General features: G+C 35.5%; 1 protein-coding gene across 2 annotated transcripts in view; it reads left to right on the plus strand.

Moving 5' to 3' along the window:
• The window catches only part of LOC110459127 (band 4.1-like protein 1), a 131,214-nt gene that overhangs the window by 26,289 nt on the left and 81,693 nt on the right, over window positions 1-23,232 (plus strand). For both annotated transcript variants that reach the window (XM_021511222.1, XM_021511223.1), the window contains exon 2: window positions 20,012-20,175. In XM_021511222.1, the coding sequence (XP_021366897.1) occupies window positions 20,047-20,175 (129 nt within the window). In that variant the 5' untranslated portion in view covers window positions 20,012-20,046. The remainder of the gene's footprint in view (window positions 1-20,011; window positions 20,176-23,232) is intronic.

Below are 23,232 nucleotides of genomic sequence, written 5' to 3' on the forward strand. Positions count from 1 at the left end.
ACTAGCCTTCTTACCGACTGGGCTAGGGAGATTTTCTCTAGCTCATTCGGTAGAGTGTAAGACTAGTAAGCCAGAGGTCTGGGGTTCAACTCCTAGTGGAGGCATTGAACAAATATTGACCTTTGTAACATCTATATCACAGTTTTGTCAATATTTACGATGTATGACTGCCTTGGTATTCTTGACATATTGCATGTAAGCCAGAACTTAGTAGATACTTTCATCTCTCCATCCGTTCAACCAGACAATGAAAAATGAAAAAATTACTAACAATGTTAAACTTGCTTTCCAAAGTGAAGGTCAACAGCGCAAGCTGTTTATTTTCCTGCTGATGACTCAAGGTGAAGGTCATTTTTAGTTATATGCTCTATTGTAAAAGTGGAAATTTTTGACATGTGAAAAATTTGGGTTATGACTCTTTTAACTGATCACATTGTGGAAATTTTCATGTTTGAAATGGTTCTGAAATCTATATATTCTGAAATCTATATATTCTATTTAACTATAATCTGTATAATCTATATAAAACAAAACATAAAGACTACATTTCGCTAGCGGTTTAGCCCATCTTGGGGCTCTTCAGTACAAATCGCCTGAAGAGACCTAAGTTGGGCAAAAGCGCTAGCGAAATTTTAAATTTTCATGTTTTGTTTTGTATATATTTTTATCCTGACATAGACATTTAAAACTCTTTACTGCTATATATATATATAAAAACTTGTGAGTGGATATTTTCACTCATAGCTGTAAATGTGAGCATTTTCACACCACGATAATAAATTTCCACATTTACAGTATGTCATCTAGCCTGTGGCCAATCTTTAAATATGATTATTGGATATCAAGTTCAAGGTCAGCAGTATACATGACAATGTCAGAAATTACCAAATGATGGAGATCACACAGATATATGTAAACATCTTTTCCATCATGTCTTCCGATCAGTCTTAAATCTGCCAGACAATGTGAAGATATCTAGGTTAACTAGATAATACCAGGCTTTCCTGTGGTATAAGTAAGTTAGGTGGTCGATCGTTCCACAACTGATGTGATTAACTATCTCTGTGGTCAATATGTTTAAGATAACTGTATTGGTACGGTATAGACAAACTGCTAACAACTATTTGCATGTCGAGGACATTGGTGTCACAAATGTAACTACTATATCACGGAAAGAACATTAGAACAGCTTAGGCATCGTTTGCCTTCTGTATGGTAGGGACAGTTTGGTTTTTCAGACATTTCCAAAGTAAGTTAACAAAATCTGAGCACCAGTCTTAGAGGTTTCCTATGGTATTTAAGGATCCCCGTACTATCGTATAGCTTTGATCAATATTTTTTTGAAAAGAATATCATACCTTGTGGGACTTTCATGTAAACGTAATAAAGAGGAAATAAACAAAATATACAATGTATCACTACAAGTGTTCTGATCGTGATGAAAATTTGCGGGGGTCGGATCATTATTAAAATCCTTGACTTCAGATTGTTATACTATCGCTTTCACCACTTTAACTACCAGATCAACGGAACTGTCCTTGTCCAAATGAGCTACGGTTTGTACAAAAGGAAATTAACGGGAGGTTACTGGATATATACCAAAAACACACAAGGAATTGGGACAAAGGTCCAGAAAACTGAAGACCATGGTCAGCGCTACAGTGAACTATCTTGTTCAATTGATTTCAGTATACATGTAGGTCGTAGTTAATATATGTAAGAGACATATTTCTCCTACCATTCAGAAATGTATATCCAATTTTAGCTGAAGAAGATCAGCTTGTCACCCCCAAGGGGGAGAGAGGCCCGTGCAGAATGGCGGGATCCAAGTCATAACAATAGTATGACGTCACATCATCAATGATATGAGGTCACGTCAACAGCAGCAGACAACAGAAGACAACTATGGATTTGCTGGAAAAAACATGCAATCAACGTGTATATTTCATGCAATCACCACTTGTATTTAAGATGGGAGAAAAACAATCATTCCCTACCTTGAGGGTGTAACGGAGAAATCTCCAACCCGAGGGATGATATTCTCGAATGTCATACTCTTGGTAATCTCCAACCCGAGGAATAATATTCTCAAATGTCTTACTCTCGGTAATCTCCAACCTGAAGGATAATATTCTTGAATTTAGTTACCCTCGGTAATCTCCAACCCAAGGGATGATATTCTCGAATAGCTGTCGACCCTCGATAATCTCCAACCCGAAGGATGATATTCTCGAAAGTCTTATCCGAGGGATGATATTCTCGAATGATTTACCATTGGTAATCTCCAACCCGAGGGATGATATTCTCAAATGTCTTACCCTCGGTAATTTCCAACCTGAGGGATGATATTCACGAATGTCTTACCCTCAGTAATCTCCAACCCGAGGGATAAAAATCACAAAAGGCTTACCCACGTCAAAGAAAGCCGAGGGTAAGACATTCGAGAAGAATATTATCCCTTGGGTTTGAGATTTTTTTGTCACACCCTCAATTTTCAGAGCAGAAATTATCTTTATAAATATCTCCATCAATTTAAGAGTAAAAACAAAAGTTTCATTGGTATAACTCAGTGTACCACTGGGAGCTGTTATAATACTCTCAGACTCTGATTCTGTATCAGGAAGCTGTTATAATACTCTCACACTCTGATTCTGTATCAGGACACTGTTATAATACTCTCAGACTCTGATTCTGTATCAGGACGCAGACTCTGATTCTGTATCAGGACACTGTTATAATACTCTCAGACTCTGATTCTGTATCAGGATTCTGTTATAATACTCTCAGACTCTGATTCTGTATCAGTATGCTGTTATAATACTGTCAGACTCTGATTCTGTATCAGGACGCTGTTATAATACTCTCGCACTCTGATTCTGTATCAGGAAGCTGTTATAATACTATCACACTCTGATTCTGTATCAGGACACTGTTATAATACTGTCACACTCTGATTCTGTATCAGGACGCTGTTATAATACTCTCACACTCTGATTCTGTATCAGGCCGCTGTTATAATACTCTCAGACTCTGATTCTGTATCAGGATGCTGTTATAATACTTTCAGACTCTGATTCTGTATCAGGACGCTGTTATAATACTCTCGCACTCTGATTCTGTATCAGGAAGCTGTTATAATACTATCACACTCTGATTCTGTATCAGGACACTGTTATAATACTGTCACACTCTGATTCTGTATCAGGACGCTGTTATAATACTCTCGCACTCTGATTCTGTATCAGGAAGCTGTTATAATACTATCACACTCTGATTCTGTATCAGGACACTGTTATAATACTCTCAGTCTCTGATTCTGTATCAGGATGCTGTTATAATGCTCTCAGACTCTGATTCTGTATCAGGACGCTGTTATAATACTCTCAGACTCTGATTCTGTATCAGGATGCTGTTATAATACTCTCAGACTCTGATTCTGTATCAGGACACTGTTATAATACTCTCACACTCTGATTCTGTATCAGGACGCTGTTATAATACTCTCAGACTCTCATTCTGTATCAGGATGCTGTTATAATACTTTCAGACTCTGATTCTGTATCAGGACGCTGTTATAATCCTCTCACACTCTGATTCTGTATCAGGATGCTGTTATAATACTCTCAGCCTCTGATTCTGTATCAGGATGCTGTTATAATACTTTCAGACTCTGATTCTGTATCAGGACGCTGTTATAATCCTCTCAGACTCTGATTCTGTATCAGGAAGCTGTTATAATGCTCTCAGACTCTGATTCTGTATCAGGACACTGTTATATACTCTCACACTCTGATTCTGTATCAGGACGCTGTTATAATACTCTCAGACTCTCATTCTGTATCAGGATGCTGTTATAATACTTTCAGACTCTGATTCTGTATCAGGACGCTGTTATAATAATCTCAGACTCTGATTCTGTATCAGGAAGCTGTTATAATAATCTCAGACTCTGATTCTGTATCAGGAAGCTGTTATAATGCTCTCAGACTCTGATTCTGTATCAGGACACTGTTATATACTCTCACACTCTGATTCTGTATCAGGACGCTGTTATAATACTCTCACAGTCTGATTCTGTATCAGGACACTGTTATAATACTCTCAGACTCTGATTCTGTATCAGTATGCTGTTATAATACTGTCAGACTCTGATTCTGTATCAGGACGCTGTTATAATCCTCTCAGACTCTGATTCTGTATCAGGACGCTGTTATAATACTCTCAGACTCTGATTCTGTATCAGGACACTGTTATATACTCTCACACTCTGATTCTGTATCAGGACGCTGTTATAATACTCTCAGACTCTCATTCTGTATCAGGATGCTGTTATAATACTTTCAGACTCTGATTCTGTATAAGGACGCTGTTATAATACTCTCAGACTCTGATTCTGTATCAGTATGCTGTTATAATACTGTCAGACTCTGATTCTGTATCAGGACGCTGTTATAATCCTCTCACACTCTGATTCTGTATCAGGATGCTGTTATAATACTTTCAGACTCTGATTCTGTATAAGGACGCTGTTATAATACTCTCAGACTCTGATTCTGTATCAGTATGCTGTTATAATACTGTCAGACTCTGATTCTGTATCAGGACGCTGTTATAATACTCTCACAGTCTGATTCTGTATCAGGACACTGTTATAATACTCTCAGACTCTGATTCTGTATCAGGAAGCAGACTCTGATTCTGTATCAGGACGCTGTTATAATAATCTCAGACTCTGATTCTGTATCAGGAAGCTGTTATAATGCTCTCAGACTCTGATTCTGTATCAGGACACTGTTATAATTCTCTCACACTCTGATTCTGTATCAGGACGCTGTTATAATAATCTCAGACTCTGATTCTGTATCAGGAAGCTGTTATAATACTCTCAGAATCTGATTCTGTATCAGGAAGCTGTTATAATACTCTCAGACTCTGATTCTGTATCATTACACTAGTACCTGGGTATGTCAGTGGGACATTGTAATCTATCTTTACCACATTCTTTAGTCAGGCCTTACCTACTGTGTTAATGGGATTTATACTTTTGATATCAGATCTGTACTTGAGGATCCAACATGGGTATCTTATAACTCCAGAATATTCCTACAGGAGGCGTAATTGCTACAGGAGGCGTAATTCCTACAGCAGGTGATGATGGTTCTTTGACACTCCTGTTACTTATTTTTCACCAGATGTATTTCTATATTTCCTCTTGATGAAAGTCGAATGTAAATCTAATGTCTCAAAAATATTTGTAAAGTATATTCATGAAAGGCAATTTACATAGGGAAATGTTATTATATATTTGCAAATTACAATCCCTATGAATCATTTGATGTACCATCTAAGTGACATACAATATCTTTGTGTCATTATGAAGTGCCATTCGATGCTTTTGTGATGTAACAAAAATAACATGTATCATCTTTGTGTTGATGCAAAAGTGATATATGTATATTGTCTTAATCCTTTCACCACTGTAGACCTTAATGGACTCGTCTAGATCAATGCATGGTAGAGTCTACTTAAGTTATATAGGGTTGAAAGGGTTATTGTTGTTACCTAACTGAAAATTTGTCTGTGTTTAATTGTCACTAAATTTATGATGATGTTGATACTAAAGTAACAAAGTGTCTTATGTTATTACTTAAGTACCCATAGTGTTGTTGTGGTGTAATTAAAGTGACAGTCTGTTAATAACATGACATTGTGACTTTATGATGTTGCTAAAGTAACATAGTGTCCCTATGTTGCTAATCAAGTAAATAAAAGTGTCTGGAATGTTACTAAAGTGACAAAATGACTTTATGTTGTTACTGAAGTAACAAAATGTCTCTTTGTAGTTACCCAATGACATAGTGCCTTTAGGTTGTTACTTAAGTGATATATTGTCTGTTTTGTTACTAAAATGACCTATTGTCTGTTTTGTTACTCAAGTAACAAAATGGCTGTGTTGTTACTAAATTGACAAAGTGTCTTTATGTTGTTACTAAAGTAAACAAATTGTCCTATGTTTGTACTAAAGTAACATAGTGTTATGTAGCTAATTAAGAAACATAGTGACATTATGTTAATTGGTACAAAAGTGACTTAATGTCTTTATGATGTTACTTAAGTAAACAAATTGTCTGTTGTTATTAAAGTAACAAAGTGTCCTATGTTTGTACTAATTAAGTGGCATGGTGTCATGTTGTTACTAAAGTAACAGTGTTTCTATGTTGTTACAGAAGTAACAGTGTTTTTATGTTGTTCCTAAAGTAACAAAGTGTCCTATTGTTGTAACTAAAGTGACAGTGTTTTTACATTGTTACTAACATAACAAAGCGTCTTTATGTTGTCCCTACGTAACATATTATCTATATACACCGGGATTGGGAGATCATATTGTCCCTTTATTGTAATCAAAGTGACAAAAAAAAAATTGTGTTGTGATACTGACTACATAAAATGCAAACAAAGCATTTTGGTGGATAAAATCCAAACACAATGTACGCGTTGTATATATTGATTATTTATTACCACAGTATTGAACAGGAGATGGCAACAACAAATGCTTTAATTGGTTCCTGAGGATTCAAGGAACTTGTTAACTGTCCTCCGAGTATATACCATGGTAGTTTATTACATGTCATTTTCTAAAAATTGGACAAATTAAACTCAATTATCTAACTGCCTACATGTAATACATTTTCATTACTTTGTTTTATATTAGTTTACACTGTTTACTGGTAGAAATATCCCATAATTCTGCTGGTATCCTTGACAAGAATGGAATATATCTCCTGGTGGTGGTTTTTATACAAAGGAAACATAACTCCTGGTGGTATTGTGTTGTAAACAATGGAACAACTGCTTGTACATTCTTATGCATAAAGGGAACAATTCCTGCTGGTAAAGTTTCGACACAAAGGGAACAACTCCTGAAAAATTCAAAAGGGAACAACTCCTGGAAAATTCTTGGCATACAGGGAACAAATCCTAACATACGAAAAAAAAAAATCCTGCTGGTAAATTCTTGACGAAAAAGGGTCAAATTCTGTCAGGATAGTCCTGACACAATGGGGAAAATTCCGTTTGGTAGTTTTTTAAAAAAGGGAACAATTCCTGCTTATGGAGTACTAGTCTGGTCACGAAGGGTTCTTGCTCATAATCTCGACAGAAATGGAACACAACTCCTACTTGTACTTGAAGTTGTTCTTACTCAGAGGTAAAACTAAACCTTCCTGGTTTAGTCATGACAAACAAGGAACAACAATCCCTGTATAGTTAAAATAGGAACATATGTACATAACTATAGCAAAATAGGAGTACATGTAAGTAAACTTTAAATAAAAAAGGATTAAATGTAAAAAAAAAATGCATAGCAGAAAGAAAATTCAAGGAATTGAAACTATGGGAAGTGAAGTAAAGATATTTTATGTGAACTGGAAAAGTACAAACTTTATATTTGCCCTGCTAAATATAAGGAAGGATTTTCTTCCAGACTTAATTCTCTAGCTGTTATAGGTTTTGTGGTTTTCCTGTGTTCTGGCTCTAAGTAGGTCTGTGGTTTGGTGATTGACAATGTGTTGGCGATTGTTGGGTAGTGGCTGGTGAGCGTTGTCAGACAATCTTCTCCTATACTGAATAGTGTAGGAAGTAGAGAGCTGCTGCTGATGTTTCAGATGCTGGAATGTTGATATAGATTGCAACACTAAGGAAGTTGTTATGCATAAGCCTGGCTTTATCTGTCTCAGGTTGTGCAAAGCCGTGTATGTAAAAAGATTTAATCAAATTTGAAAGTGACTTTTATAACTGTTTATAATTAGTGCAGTGAATAATGACATTATAATTACCAATTAATCATCAGCTTTGTAAGTGAAATAAGTTTGTGAGTGTGAAATGAATTAACAACTTTCATACTCATTGTAGGGATAAACACCATGTTGGTATAATAATTGATCTTTTCAATATTCCAATTACTTACACCCCCTGGTAATTATACTTTGAAGATCTATGACACTTTCAAGTTGCTGAAATTAATTATAGCCTGCAGAACTGGCCTCTATGGTTTAGCTAACTGACTGTTTAGATGACAGATTCCATACACAAACTAATTCATACACAAAGTATGATATAATGATTTACTATACCAGAAACAATGATTTAAACAAAGCAGTGTGTGATGTCAAGATAAAAATTGTAATTGCATGTATTTTTTGCTGCATTGTTAATGTTGTAAAACAAATTAAGCTGCTGTTTCATTCTGTTTAGAAATGTTTGATTTCTTGAAAACCTGTTTTTCGGTAATTTAAGATAAAAATCTATCTAAATGGTAGCATTCCAAGGCAGTTTGAATGCAGCAGTAAATGATCTTTACACAAGGATATCTTTCTTTATCCATTCAGACATAGATGTATAAATGATTATCTTTAAGTTGATATATAAATTTGTATCTTTCCAAGTAGCTGTATAAATGGGTATGGGCATATGAGGGCTTCCCTGATATTGATACTGGAATTTCATATTTCTTTGCAGTAACAGTAACCAATGTACCATTGATATTAGTCGTATGAAGATCCATTTATTTATGTTTACTTGATACCTTGGAGTAATTCACCCCTAAGCATTTAAACTGGACTTGCCCAGTCTATGATTTGGTAGGGTTCAAATATGACTTCAGGGGTAAATGGACTTAAAATCAGAATCTTTGTGTAAGATATAGTGGAGTCTTTAGTATTTAAAAGTCAAATATTTAGATATGATATTGTACAATGGAAAAATGTTGCCCAGTTTTATTTCGACCATTGATATGAATTTAATACGGGAAGAAATAAATTACAGATATAGTTAGCAGTACTGGTGGGTGATTTCAACACTTCAGAACCTGTTCGTTTTAAAAGGTCAGACTGCAGAAATTTGGAGGTTTGTAAATATTACCGTTTACTGTTGCTAGGATATACAACATTCAAATGCCATCCCTAAACTTTGTTTTTGAACCTGTCTGTCAGTGATGTAGACTAGTCCATTGAGACCTGTAGGGGTCACTGCACCTGCATTTTCATTTCCTATCGAGAGAACTATCTGCTAGATCGTGCAAACCTTTAAAAATAAATTAGGTTTTATTTGATTAAAGATGAAAGAAGCAGACAGACTAACTATCATCCAATCTGATGCTGTCATCATCTCACAAGGTTTTTGCATTTGTTGTGGTTTTTTTTGCATTTGATGTTTTAAATTGGAATTCACCACAGTCTCTTGATATTTGTGAGCTACAATGTAACACTAAATAGCTTTGTTACTCAACCTTGGTGGAATTTGATTGTTAAGCAATTAGTCATTCTCAATGTATAATAAAAAAAATGCTTTTGTTGATAATGGTCTTGACAATGATCTAGAGTAATATTGACCTTAACAATGACCTGGAGAAATATTGACTTTGACAATGACCTGGAGAAATATTGACTTTGACAATGACCTGGAGAAATATTGACTTTGACAATGACCTAGAGTAAAATTAACTTGACAATGACGAAGAGTGATATTGACATCGGCAATGACCTAGAAAAATATTGACTTTGACAATGACCTGGAGTAAGATTGACTTTGACAATGACCTAGAAAAATATTGACTTTGACAATGACCTGGAGTAAGATTGACCTTGACAATGACCTAGAGAACTATTGACTTTGACAATGACCTAGAGTAATATTGACCTCAACAATGCCTTTAGAGTAATATTGACCTTGACAATGACCTAGAGAAATATTGACCTTGACATTGACTTATGATGACATCAGACTTTGACATTGACCTTAATGAATTTATGAATAAACTTTACAATGACTTGAGGTAATACTGACCTTGACAATGACCTTGCATGGCAATAATAGAAATGATTACAATATTGACCACCTTGTATAACACTGACCTTTTCAGTGACCTTTAGTAATTTTTAACCTGGAAATTGATTTTGGGTCAATATCTTAAAATGCACAAAGTTCTGGAAAAAATATATACTAAATACTAAGAGATCGTGGATTTGAGTTCCAAAAGTTATTCCTCTTATAAATTTAAGTAAAAGGCGAGTTCTGGCGAGACACTTTCATGCCAAGAAATAGGACGGAAATTTAACCCAAGAGCTTTTCAAATTTGGAAACCCTGAGGTTTGCTGATGGTTTTGCTCTCATTCCAAGTACCAGAATTATTTCGGTAATCACAAAATTTGTTGCAATTTCCCCTCGTAGCATTGTAATGTCCCTGAATTTGGTGATATCACGTTATTGTTGTAAGATTGTGATGTCATGAATGTGAAATTGGGTATTAGGTAGGAATTTCTACACAGGAATGAGAGAAAATTATTTCTATATCCTCTACACAGGTTTCCAGTTTATTATTTAAATTTTTAGCTGGTGTCTTTCCTGTAACTCAGTTTCGAAATTTGTGATTTCAATCCTTTTCAATGTCTGCAAGAAAACTTCTGTATGAATCAAATGTTCACTCTCAGCATTAGAACTGCGGTCATGTACTGTAGGCCTTCAGTTTTATATGATACAGATGCTGAAAATCTTAATTAAACATGTCTGCCCTGTCTGCCTTTGTAGCATCAACAGGGGTCAGTATTTATAGAAAGGGAACTTTTTGACCCCTAGGTATTTGTTTTGATAACTATCATTACTATCAGCACAGTACCAGGTGGGCCAAATGCAGTCCAGATTACAAACAGGCATACAATTGGTGATGGGAGTATCTTTTCTTTTTTTCATGGATTATTTATAAGGGAGAAATATATTCTTATTTTAAGCTCACCTGCTCCGAGTATATAGAGATAAATACATGAGTTCTGGCCTAACCTTCGGAGATCTTATCCCTGAGACATAACTTTGAAACAGTGGAGATCCCAACCCCATAAGCATATATACCATTGCTGGGCATAAAAAGACAAATAAAATCATGATATGGGCCCCACCCCAAGGGACTTATTCCTGGGCCATAAATTTGAAACGGTTGAGATCTTCATCCCATAGCTATAATATCATCGCAGGGTGTAAAGATTAAGGTGAGCAATACGACCCTCTTAGCCTTTTGTTTGAAGCAAAGCCAAAGTTGAAAGGGCTATACGATGTAATGAATGAAAATTTACAGTAATATATGTTAGAATTCTTAATATTGCTAATAGTCATGAAGATCATGGATGATGCATGCTTGATACTAGTTGTATTGGACTGGACGACAAGAGCAGACAAATACAGGTGAAGATTTAGGTCAAACAGGACAGAACAGTAGAGGTGAAGATGGAACACGGATGGCAGATCATTTTTGGGGACAATGTTGTGCAAAGGGCAGAGCACCCCCTTTAGAAGTCAAAAAAGTGGTCTCTTAACACAGGTAGTCTCTTAATAGAGGTTAAATTTGCAATGAAATTAATTCAATGGGGAACATTAAAAGTGGCCTCCTAACACAGGTGGTTTATAAGTGTAGATGGTCACTTTAGCAGGGTTTACTTATATCAAAGACAGTGCAGATTTAGCAAGAAACAGCTGATTAAATATAATAGTAAATATATGTACTTATATATCCTTTAAAATTGATTTATAAATGATAGTGGGTTCCACAGTTAAATTTTGTGCAGAATGTAACAGGAAAAAGAGAAATGCACAGCCAGACCAGGATTCAAACCTGGGACCCTTTAACTCATTCACCCCTGAAATTTCACAATGAACTATTCAAACCTTTGAATTGGAAGGGTTCAAATGTGTCTTCAGGGATGAAAGAGTTAAACTCTAGATGGACCCTCTTTCAATTGAGCTACATAGTTGTCGACAATCGACTCAGTCCAGTTCCACTATAGAAGAGTTATAGGACGAGGAATAGTGATAAAGATAGTGCCGTCGCCGGGGCTCGACCCCGAGACCCTTTGCTCTCCAGCCCGATGCTCTACCGCTGAGCTAAAGGAAATTCCCCACAGCTGACGCTTGTAAGGCAACCTAATCAATGCTCATCTTTTACATTATTCCCCCCTTTTTTCAAACACCAACCCAGGTTCTTTGACTCCCCGCCAACGGGTTCTCCTACCTTGAACGGGGAGGGTCAACGGCACCAGTTTGTAATAGGACGAGGAATAGTGATAAAGATAGTGCCGTCGCTGGGGCTCGAATCTGAGACCCTTGGCTCTCCAGCCCGATGCTCTACCGCTGAGCTAAAGGGAAATTCCCCACAGCTTACGCTTGTAAGGCAACCTAATCAATGCTCATCTTTTACAGAAGAATAGGGAAATAAATCCATCACATTATAATCAAAATGATGGTACAAATACTTGCTACATAGTCACTGTTAATGTATCAAAATGCTTTCAAATAATCGTGCTGATTTGTATCAAACAAAGCAATGGAAGTCCCACATTTATTGCTGAACTGTGTTATTTGAGCAATGAGCGCTGGACCACGAACGGATGTTTGACATTTTCAAAACAAAACTGTAACCATGAGATAGAATCGTGGGAAAGTCTGCTAGATTTGTTGACATTTACTATAAATACTTTAAACATTGGGAAATGTGATACTGGAATAAGATTAGAGCATAATTTGTCTCTGTAAATAATTCTAACTTTACTTGCAATGTTACTACTTTGATCTAGAGATGGAAGAGTTACTGCCCTTACACTGTAACTATACATAGTAAAAATACAAATGGTCTTTGTGTGTTTCCCGTGCCAAAGTAACAATCTTGATCATATACCTGGTAATATTTGAAAGACAATGGGCAAACATTTAACATTAGTGAGAGTTCAGGATGCTACTATTTAGTCTTAATTTAAGTAAAATGAGAAATACCAATACATGTGTGATGCATTCCTCCTGTGGCTTACTGGTTGTCTCCCCTCACAGGTTCCTATGTAGTTCCACTGTACTCTGGAAACACATCAGACTCTTAAATGTTTTAAATTACAAGGCGAAGTCTATCAATGTCGAAAATAAACATGTTGATTTAACAAAATAGTAGGGTAAAATGCCTTAGTTTATATCATTCTATGCAATGAATTGATTGAAATGTGTCCAATTTTGTTATAATTCGAATCAGGCAGAAATACCTTTATCACCTTTAAATTGGAAATAAAATGTCATGTTTCTGCGTCAATCAGGCCTATTTTGCTTTATATATTATGATAGCTTTGATGGCCAGGAGTACATGTCAGAGTTTGATATTAAAGTTGCAATTCATAAACATATGCTAATAAATCATCCGTATTCAAGTTATGTATTACTTAAATTAATTCCAGAATACTCTTTCCAGCTATAAGCCTATACCTATAAGAGGCAGAGTCACTGTGGGAACCCATCACATTTGTGTACATGATGAGCTTTAAGTACATTATCTGAAGCCCATTGCCTCAGATATCTGGATAGGTCATAAAAATATGATATCAAATTTAATATGCTCCGTAGTGTTAATATTTATGTTTCACAAAAGATTTGGGTTTCAAGCATTTCTGAACATCTGGCATAGCCTTATCTGTAGCTTCTAGTGTGATGATTGAGGAGTCGAAGGGAGCTGGAGGGGGAGGGAGGGAGGGGAGCTGGAGGGGGAGGGAATGAGGGGAGGGAGGGGAGCTGGAGGGGGAGGGGTATTCCACAGATGGTGAGACCATCACAGCAGACAAGACAGGGTAAACATGTGTTATGGTGTAGAGTAAGGTATCTGTAGGTTCTGTTATGTTTACTAAAAATAGATTAACAGAAATATGGCTGGAGAAATATGGCAGGAGAGATTGGATTCTTATTTAAAAATTTCCATTTTCTGGCAGCAGAGATTATTTCTTTTATGTTAGATGTTGAACCTGACGAAACTGAACCTGGAGTAACCCAGATCTAGACCTATCAATCAGTAACCTGTTTAATCTGACCCCTTTATAATCTAGACCATTAACCAAGCAAAGGTTAACTTTAGTTTTAACCAACATTTTTATGATGGCACTGTTTGCCAGAATTACTTTCCCTCTTACCAATATTTCATCCAAATTAGTTCTCAATATTCTTTTCTAAACTACCATCTACAAAATAGTTCTGATATCTACAAAATATTTCTGATATCTACAAAATAGTTTTAACTTACCTTCATTGGTATTTTCTCAATTTGTTTAAAAACACTGTGCATTGAATTTGAAATTCAGTAAAATGAAAAAAAAATGATATCTAAAAAATTAAAATAATTTCTAAATAAAATGCTTACCAGAGATCAGTCATTTAATCTGACTTTTCTAGTCATCTCCCCGGAGGATACTTTTCTAGTCATCTCCCCGGAGGATATTTTTCTAGTCATCTCCCCAAAGGATACTTTTCTAGTCATCTCCCCGGAGGATACTTTTCTAGTCATCTCCCCGGAGGATACTTTTCTAGTCATCTCCCTGGAGGATACTTTTCTAGTCATCTCCCTGGAGGATACTTTTCTAGTCATCTCCTCGGAGGATACTTTTCTAGTCATCTCCCCGGAGGATACTTTTCTAGTCCTCTCCCTGGAGGATGCTACTTTGTGAGATTTCAGCTGATATATATTTATACTACACAGTCAGTCTTGTAGGATATCATGTTACATTGTAGGGGGAATTGAACATCATTTTCGTCTTTAGGAAGATTAACTTATCGCAATGTGATTAAATAATAATTTGGCTTCTCAGCTTTAAGTTAATGGACAGAGGATATGGTCTGGCTAGCATTTCTAGTGAACGCATTAACCCATGATCTATGTCTCAGTCTTTAGCTAAAAGGCTATATGTGCAAGCTAATGAACGTTGGTTCGAAAATATTGTTGAATTTAAAAAACCCATTACACTACCTAGAGCTTTAAGACAAGGCAAATGTAATAGATTCAGGTCATATTAAGATTAAGTTTATGATATTTTTGGAAATATTATAAATGTATTTTGAAGTTAAACTAAATATTTGTTAAGCTAACAAATATTTTAACATGTCACTCTAGTATCATAATGATTTTGTAGCAACATGCAAGAGAAACAGTGGTGATATCATTAATATTGATTTCTACCAGTATGTGAATATCTAATCGCATTCTCTACAAGGAAATATTCAAATTTCTCTTCTTTAACAACATCACCCCCCCCCCCCCCCCCCCCCCCCCCCCCCCCCNATCCCCCCCCCCCCCCCTCCCTCCCCCCTCCAATATCTTATTTGGTGAAACTGCTCTAATGAGGTCTTCTGAATGAATATAAATGCATTCACTTTTTGTGCATTAAGCATTTATTCAGGAATATTTTTCAGGGTCTTCCATTCATAAAACATTTCCATAGGGCTCTGATCATTATGCAAATGTTGTGAACTACTTGACCTCCTCCATTACACATTAGATACTGTATACGATTGAGAAAGACCAGTCTTAATGGTAAAGAATCAAATGAAAGGATTTAATTAATATGACAGTTGGCATTCAAATATCTTGTTGTAATGACAAGCACAAATTCCTAAGTGTCAGTGAAATGGGATTTTTGATGATTACGACCCAAAATGAAATCGGATTTCTCCACTGACCACTTGACTGCCTGCCCACTCAGCCAGCTGATGATGTGTAAAATGTTTTATCCAAATCTATAATTGACAGTGAGAACTACCCATCTGTCTTGCCTCTGTCAGCAGTGGTCAGCTGAGTTCAGAAGCTGGAGTGTTAGACTTAGGACCTGATCCTCCTCCCATCTGTCAGAAGTGGTTTTACCCTGGAGAAGCTAGATGATAAATACATTTGATAAAATCAGCTTTATCACTAGTTTGTCTTGACTTGTCAAATTTTCATATCAACTTTCACTTCAGGGCTACCATAGCAATCAAGGATAGGTGAAGTCTGATGCCATGTGTCTGCAAGCTCCAATTTCAAAATTATTATTACAGATTTAAAGCCTGCAGTCTTGACTGAGAATGATAATGTTACTGAGATCAATAAGATGTCATACATGTGGTGCTGGAGTCTTTCCTGTCAGAAAAACAACTTTGAACAGGAAATAAACAAGAAAGAACATTAAAAACAGTCATCAACTTGTAGTCCTCATTCTGCAGACTGTTTTGCAGACCATGAACATTCATTTTTAAATGTCATAGCCGAAAGATCCCTTTACATTTCCTCAAAATGGGAAACATCATTTTATCCTTTTTCTGTGGCAGAAAGGGGTGAGTTTGGGAATTGGTGGCTTAAATTTCTGTCAAATTCATCCCATCACCTTCAATTCTTGATAAGTGTTTTGTTTGCTTGGTTTGTGGTTAACATGCTATGATACCTCCCACCTTGAGCCATGTCTGATACCTATTACAAAATAGGATTCCTTTACTAGGATAATTCAATGATAATGAAGGATATGTCAATATGTAGGAGAATTTACTACATATTAAAACATATAAATGTACTTGACATACAAAGTGTATCTTGCACAGGCTTCTACCAGATTTGTATTATTGGTATTGCTACCAGTATATCTACAGACATGGTGAGGCATTTTACAGTATCTTATCATACGTGTGCACTCACGCATGTGAGATAAATGCTGTCGAATCTTATCCTGGCTAAAACTGTTTATAAAATAACAAATATTATAGACTTTAGATTAAGTTTGAAAACATTTTCCCATCTGGATGTTGAAGTGAGGGTCGCAGATTGATTAAATACATAAACTCACACAGATAATGATGGAGAAGCCAGATGTGTTTTTCTGCTTAACTTGTTCTATACAAATCCGTGAAGTTTGTTATAGCAATGTGATTCCCCAGGCACTTGCTTTAATTAAATAGAGTTAATTAAATAGAGATGATTATTGGTGTGAAAGAGGATGATTTTGTTTGTGTTGAAACTGTATCTGACGTTTTTTATGATTTTCCTGTTCTTTAGCTGTAGAAAGCAATTACAGATTTTATCATTGAAATCTGCACTGTTACCAGGTACTTGTATTTCATAGAGAATCTCAATAATGAATCTGGACTGTTTGAGTTGTTTTGTGTTTCTGTCAACTGATAAAATGAATTATAAACATTCTTCAAGTCTGGCATTTAACATACAGTTGCTTAAATATAAACAGATGAATATTCTTTGCCCTCAAAAATAACATTTTTTTCAGAGTTATGGCCCTTTTACAATGTCAGATACTCTGTCAGTTTGTCTGTCACACATTCTTCCAAACACATCTCCTTCTAAAGTATTAGACATGAAATAACAAAACTTTGCATTTTTAATGACCCAAAACAAAGATGTGCTTATTAATTTGTTACACCATTAGCATCTTTTAATTTTTCTCAGAGTTATTGCCCTTTTCAACTTAAACTCTCAGTCACTTGTAACTTATTCTTTTCTGTATTTGAACTTGTCTCCTTCTAGCCTTTGAATTGCATGACAAAAAAACTTATTGGAAGTCAAAAAATTCAATATGGTGATATACATATTATTAAGACATTGCAATCATTTTATTATCTTAAAGCCCTTTTCAACTTAGCTTCCAGACACTATAACTCAGTCTTAGGTTCTAGTCACAAAACCACTGAACTTTGTGGGTATTCCTGACAGAACATGAGATAATGTCCAATATTTACCACAAACTGACACTAGTTTTAGTACATGTATGTGTATTGCCAAATACATTCAACGCTGTCAGTTCTTTTCACCACTAGCCCTCCACCACTGGGTTGCGGGTTCAAGGCCTATATAGGGCAGTACCAGGTACTGGTCGCAGGTCGATGGTTTAGCTCTACGTACTCCAACTTTCCTCCACCACCAAAACCTGGCATGTCCTTAAATGACCATAGCTGTTAATAGGACGTAAAACCCAAACAAACCAATTTAACTGTCTCAGACACTGGGCTAACTATTAACTGTATTTCCTTCCTCTTTCTTTCTGTCAAATTTCACATGAAGTTATTTACTTTTATTGTAGTATTCCATTACACAGGGCAACTAGTAAGTGGACTTTGTATTGCTATAGCAATACTGTCAAAATGCTTGTTATTTTTTTAACTATTATGTAATAAATTTGACAATTACATTCATTTCAGATATCATATGGATTAACTCACATATTAGGCTCAATGAAAGAAATATTTACCCTTTACCAGAGAAGTCCATAACTATCCTCTATAATTATACCTCTAGTGAAAATCCTGTAATCTGATTGGTAGAAACAAAATTGTTCATTTCGCAATGGTTCCATTAGGCACTTTGATGTTGACCTGACTATTTATTATACAAGATTTAGGTTAAAATATACCATCTACATAAAACTATGCAATAAATGGGATAATGCTAGCTATCATAGAGGAAGACAATGACAGAACTGTAACAAAATAACACTGGTCTTTAATCATTATACAGTGTACTTTAAAATGTCAAAAACCAACCATCAAGTTAAAAACAATCTTATCATCTGGCCCATTCATCTCTGGTGCATTTGACCAGGATCTCCGCAATAATTATGTAGGTTTTTTCAGCAATAATTGGTGCAAGAAGGCATATTGCTTGTGTATAATCAATAGTCTGTTGGTTGATTACGTAAAAAGGAAGCACACCCTTGGGAAGATAAGCTTGACTGTTAATCTTCTTCATCGGAAGGATAATAACAATCAGTCTCCTTTTGATTTTTTGTAAACGTGCATTAACCCAAGAAACCATCAGTGGTCAATAATCATGTAATAATGCAACTATCCTCTAGGGCCCTTTACTGAGTGTGTTCAGTAAAATTAATGAAGAATATCAGGATATTTATACAGTAGAGTCTAAATGTTGATTATATCCAGACTAGGTTACATCAAAACAATCAAAAAGACAGGTAGGTTCTCAAATATAGTAGAGTAGACATGCACATGCAATAGAGCCTATTGGACCTTTTGACCTGGAAGTTCATCTTTTTAATTAAATTAGGTTTTGCATACAGGTAATGGAGATAAATGCTGATTTAATCAGTTGAACATTTTGAACTTTGTTTATTATTATGATTATCATAACATAGAGATATTGACAGAAATGGAATATTCTTGTGCCTTGCCTTGTGGACCTTTTGTTTGTTAGAGTAACCAGTGCAAGACAATGCCACCTTTTACCTGGATGCTCATTTCTTTAATTAAGTGAGCTTACATGCAGGTATTACCTACAGGTAATGACAGTGGTAGTATGCGTGATGCAACATTTGCACTTGAGTCAGACCAACCTAACCACTGAAATCACACACAGGTGTATCTGTCGGCTGCTGATGCTATCGTTGTCCAGGTAATTGTCCTCCGACTCTTTAACACTGGTACGCAAAATATACTGCACAAATATATTGGGAATTACATTAACAAGCCATTGTGTGTACAGGTAAACAAAATCTCACAGGTATGTTTCTTCTAATATGTATGCGTATGACATATCGTATCAGATTTTGTGTTTACTATAGAAATCTATTTCCATGTAAATATCTATTTTGTATAGACGTTACGCCACAACTGCAAAAAATAGGAATGGTTTGAAGTGATCTTCCTATCATTTGGTTTCCTGTCAGAAGCCTACTTTGCTAGATATAAGATAGGATTTAGAGAAAGACTGACTTTTCCAGTTATCATCGAGGTATAAGGAACGTTTTGAGGAGATGTCAGTCTGTTTACTGCTCAGGTTGATGTACTGTGAATTCTTAACTAAATACTGATAAGATCAAGCAAGCAATTTTGTTAAGTTTTGAAATTCTTCCTTTTGAAATTAATTCATTTGTGATATAGATCAAGGTAGCTCAGATTATTACCTGTATTATATCTTAATGTTTGTAGATGTTGAGATGTAAGAAATATTTCAATACAACTAGCCATGTGTGAAACGAACATAATAGGAAGTTGATCGTTTTCGACATGGATGGATCGTCATGGTAATTGAATTACTGTGACAAATCGTTATTCACAACAGGAAGTAGTCATTTTTTGCAGTCTACTGGTTAGCAATTGCCAGTGATTTTGTTTTGAATTTAGAGACAAGTCTGGATCTAACGTGACAATTGTTAAGTTGTTTGGTTATATTTTACAGGATAAGTTGAAGTGAAGTTGGACTTAACTGTTACTATGACGCAGGAGGGGGAGAAAACTGCTCCAACAGCTGAGGCAGAGGTGTTGGACGATGGGGAGGATGAACCTATTTCAGAACAGCCTGCTGAAACTGTGAATAGTCCGCCAGTGATAGCTGATACAAAGGTTTGTTTAGATGTTGGTCATACATGTATAAGTGAGTGAAGTGTGCATAAACTAATGTAGTGATGTAACGCTGACTTACATAAGGGTACATATACAGGATATCTTTTGTTACAGGTTAATATGGACACTTTTATTTCTGTCCTGTATCAACAGGTTGTACTATTTAAACAGGAGTCAAATAAGACTGGTTGACCTTTAAGCCAGCATTGAGTAAAACAGGTGGCACTATGGTATTATGTGGGTGTCACATTAGACAGGTTGTCATGTCAATGCATGTGTTGAATAGGACAGGTGTCCTGTTGATGCAGGTGTTGAATAGGACAGTTATCCTGTTTATGCAGGTAAAGAATAACACAGGTCCTGTTGATGCAGTTTTTATATAGGATAGGTTAATCAAATTAGTTATATTAAATGTGCATGTATTTGTACCAGTTTCAAATGATTATTGAATAATCAGGTTAATGTTTACCTGATGGTATTGGAACCACATTGTCGGTGCATTTAGTAATGAACAATCTCTGTGAAGGTAAACAAAAACTTAATGCTGATCATTCAGAGAATAACTAGTCATACCTAGATATGAAAGAAATAAAAATATAAAATAAGCACCTGCAATATCTCAGTCTTCATGGTAGAGAAGTTTTATGTAGAGATCAGAGTAGGTATAAGTCTCAATCATGATTTAATCTCACAATATGAATAAAACAGAATGTTAGGTAAACAACCAGACAAAATGATCACACATGATGATCTGAGGTGAAGCGTTATGGATTGTTGTACTTCTGCCAAAAAATGTACAACACTGTTTTTCTGAAATGATATTTTATGTATATAGCTTTATTTGAATAATTTCTGAATTTGCTTGCAGTGGGACAGGGACCTAATTAAGGCACTTAATTTTGTCCAAATTGTGGAACAATGAGTCTTTTTCTATGGTGTGTTTGGGTTATAACTGATTCTTTACCTATGGTGAGGAAATACACCATCAACTGTATATCTTATCACTATTTAGAAAGAGCTGCAAGAAAAAGAAATGTTAGTGAATGCAAGAAGAAATTGATTTGCCATTATGTCATTATATTGATTTTCCTAGAGTGTCCCTTTAAGGAAGTTCTACCTTGAACTTGTATAGAAATAGATCTGAAAGATTTGCAGCTACATTTGTATATATGCATGTAAACATGTACAGTGTACAGAATGAAGGCAGTTTGTATGAACAGAGATATTTAGTCAGACAGACACCAGACAGATTTTTTTGTTTGTGTTTGTGCAGGCAGGTGTATTTCACAAATCCTAGTTTTTACTTGAATCACCTGTCAGTGTTTCACCTGTACATGTATGACAAAAAATCACATGTACAGGTAAAACAGCGAATCAGCATAAAACATTTGAAGAAAAGATATAAAGCACTCTAATGTTCAGAAACAGAAATGAATCTAAAACAATCCAAGTCAGTACCTAAAATGTTTTTTGTCACATATATATGCTATTTTAAAACTCTGTTTAAACTTCTGTTTTAAAAGTTCCACGTAATCTGTAGGATGTTAGAGTTTTCTCCAAACCACATTATGCAGTGTAATTTTGCTTGGAATTGATTTTCAAGTCTAAAGGTCATAGGTCAATGTCATGGTTACCATTAAATAGAAAATTGATCAAACTCTAATTTCTTATGCTAATTGTCAAATGTTTAAAGGTTACTTTTACCTGAAAAGTTGATTTCGCACAATAATACAAGGTTTTGTGGGCCGATAAAACTCAAACTTCAAGTACTGTTTCTTTACTGAAGGTGCTTGCTAGGAGTTGCTTTCAGGCTTGAAGGTCAAAGGACAAGGTCACTGTTCCTATAAAAGATTGAATTTGTTCCTGCACAATAGCTTTAGTTCATGTGACTGATGACCACACTCACTCAAACCTCATAAACTGAAGGATAAACAATAGCATTACAACAAGATTATTTTTGAATAATTAAGATTTGTATAGAAAATATTTTCTCATAAAAAATAACAATGCATCAAATAAAGTATAAGAAAATATAAAAGTATGTATATGTGCATTTATTAATACTTAATACTAACATATCAACAAAATGCAATACAGAAACAGATATAAAAATTGTTATTGAATAAAATAGTCTCATTTAAAGATAAATAAATGATATTTAGAGGTTATAACATGCCTGTTTTCATATCAGACCCCAGATTGGCCCGAGCTACCTATATTAGTACATTACCATAATTATAACTACAAATACTATCTTAATCTTTTGTAGAATAGCGAAGTTTGCTCTTTATTGAATTTGTTCCAAGTTGGACCTGAAGGCTGTCTGGCCTATATAGAGACTGGGTTAAGACACACAAAAAGTATGTTTTTCCTCTCAGTTAGATCCTGATATGATACAAAAAGAAACATGTTTCTGACAGCTGTATGTGAAATTGACATGGATGTAAACAGAAGGTGGGTGTGGGCCTACATTTCTGGTAACTGAGGGGTGAAAGTATATCTCTGCCAACTTCCCATCATGATCAGCCGAGATAGCACAGGTCTGTTATAATCCATGCTTTGGCAAGACATCCGACTTCCTTGCTGCTTATTCCTTCTGGTTTTGAAATATTACATTTGTTTTAACATTTTTAGCCCACCATCATCTGATGGTGGGCTATTCAAATCACCCTGCGTCCGTGGTCCATCGTCCGTCCTTAAACAATTCTTGTTATCAGTATTTCTCAAGAAGTACCAGAGGGATCTTTCTCAAATTTTATATGTAGGTTTCCCTTGGTCCTAAGCTGTGCAGGCGACTTTTGAGACTGATCGGATAAACAACATGGCCGATAGACAGCCATCTTGGATTTTGATATAGAAAGATTGTTATCGCTATTTCTCGGGAAGTATTAGAGGGATCTTTCTGAAATTTTATATGTAGGTTCTCCTTGGTCCTTAGCTGTGCAGGGCAACTTTTGAGACTGATCGGATAAAGAACATGGCCGATAGGCAGCCATCTTTGATTTTGATAGTGAAAGTTTGTTATTGCTATTTCTCTGGAAGTACGGGAGGGGTCTT

Source organism: Mizuhopecten yessoensis, unplaced genomic scaffold (assembly GCF_002113885.1).
Source record: "Mizuhopecten yessoensis strain PY_sf001 unplaced genomic scaffold, ASM211388v2 scaffold9973, whole genome shotgun sequence".
Classification (NCBI taxonomy): domain Eukaryota; kingdom Metazoa; phylum Mollusca; class Bivalvia; order Pectinida; family Pectinidae; genus Mizuhopecten; species Mizuhopecten yessoensis.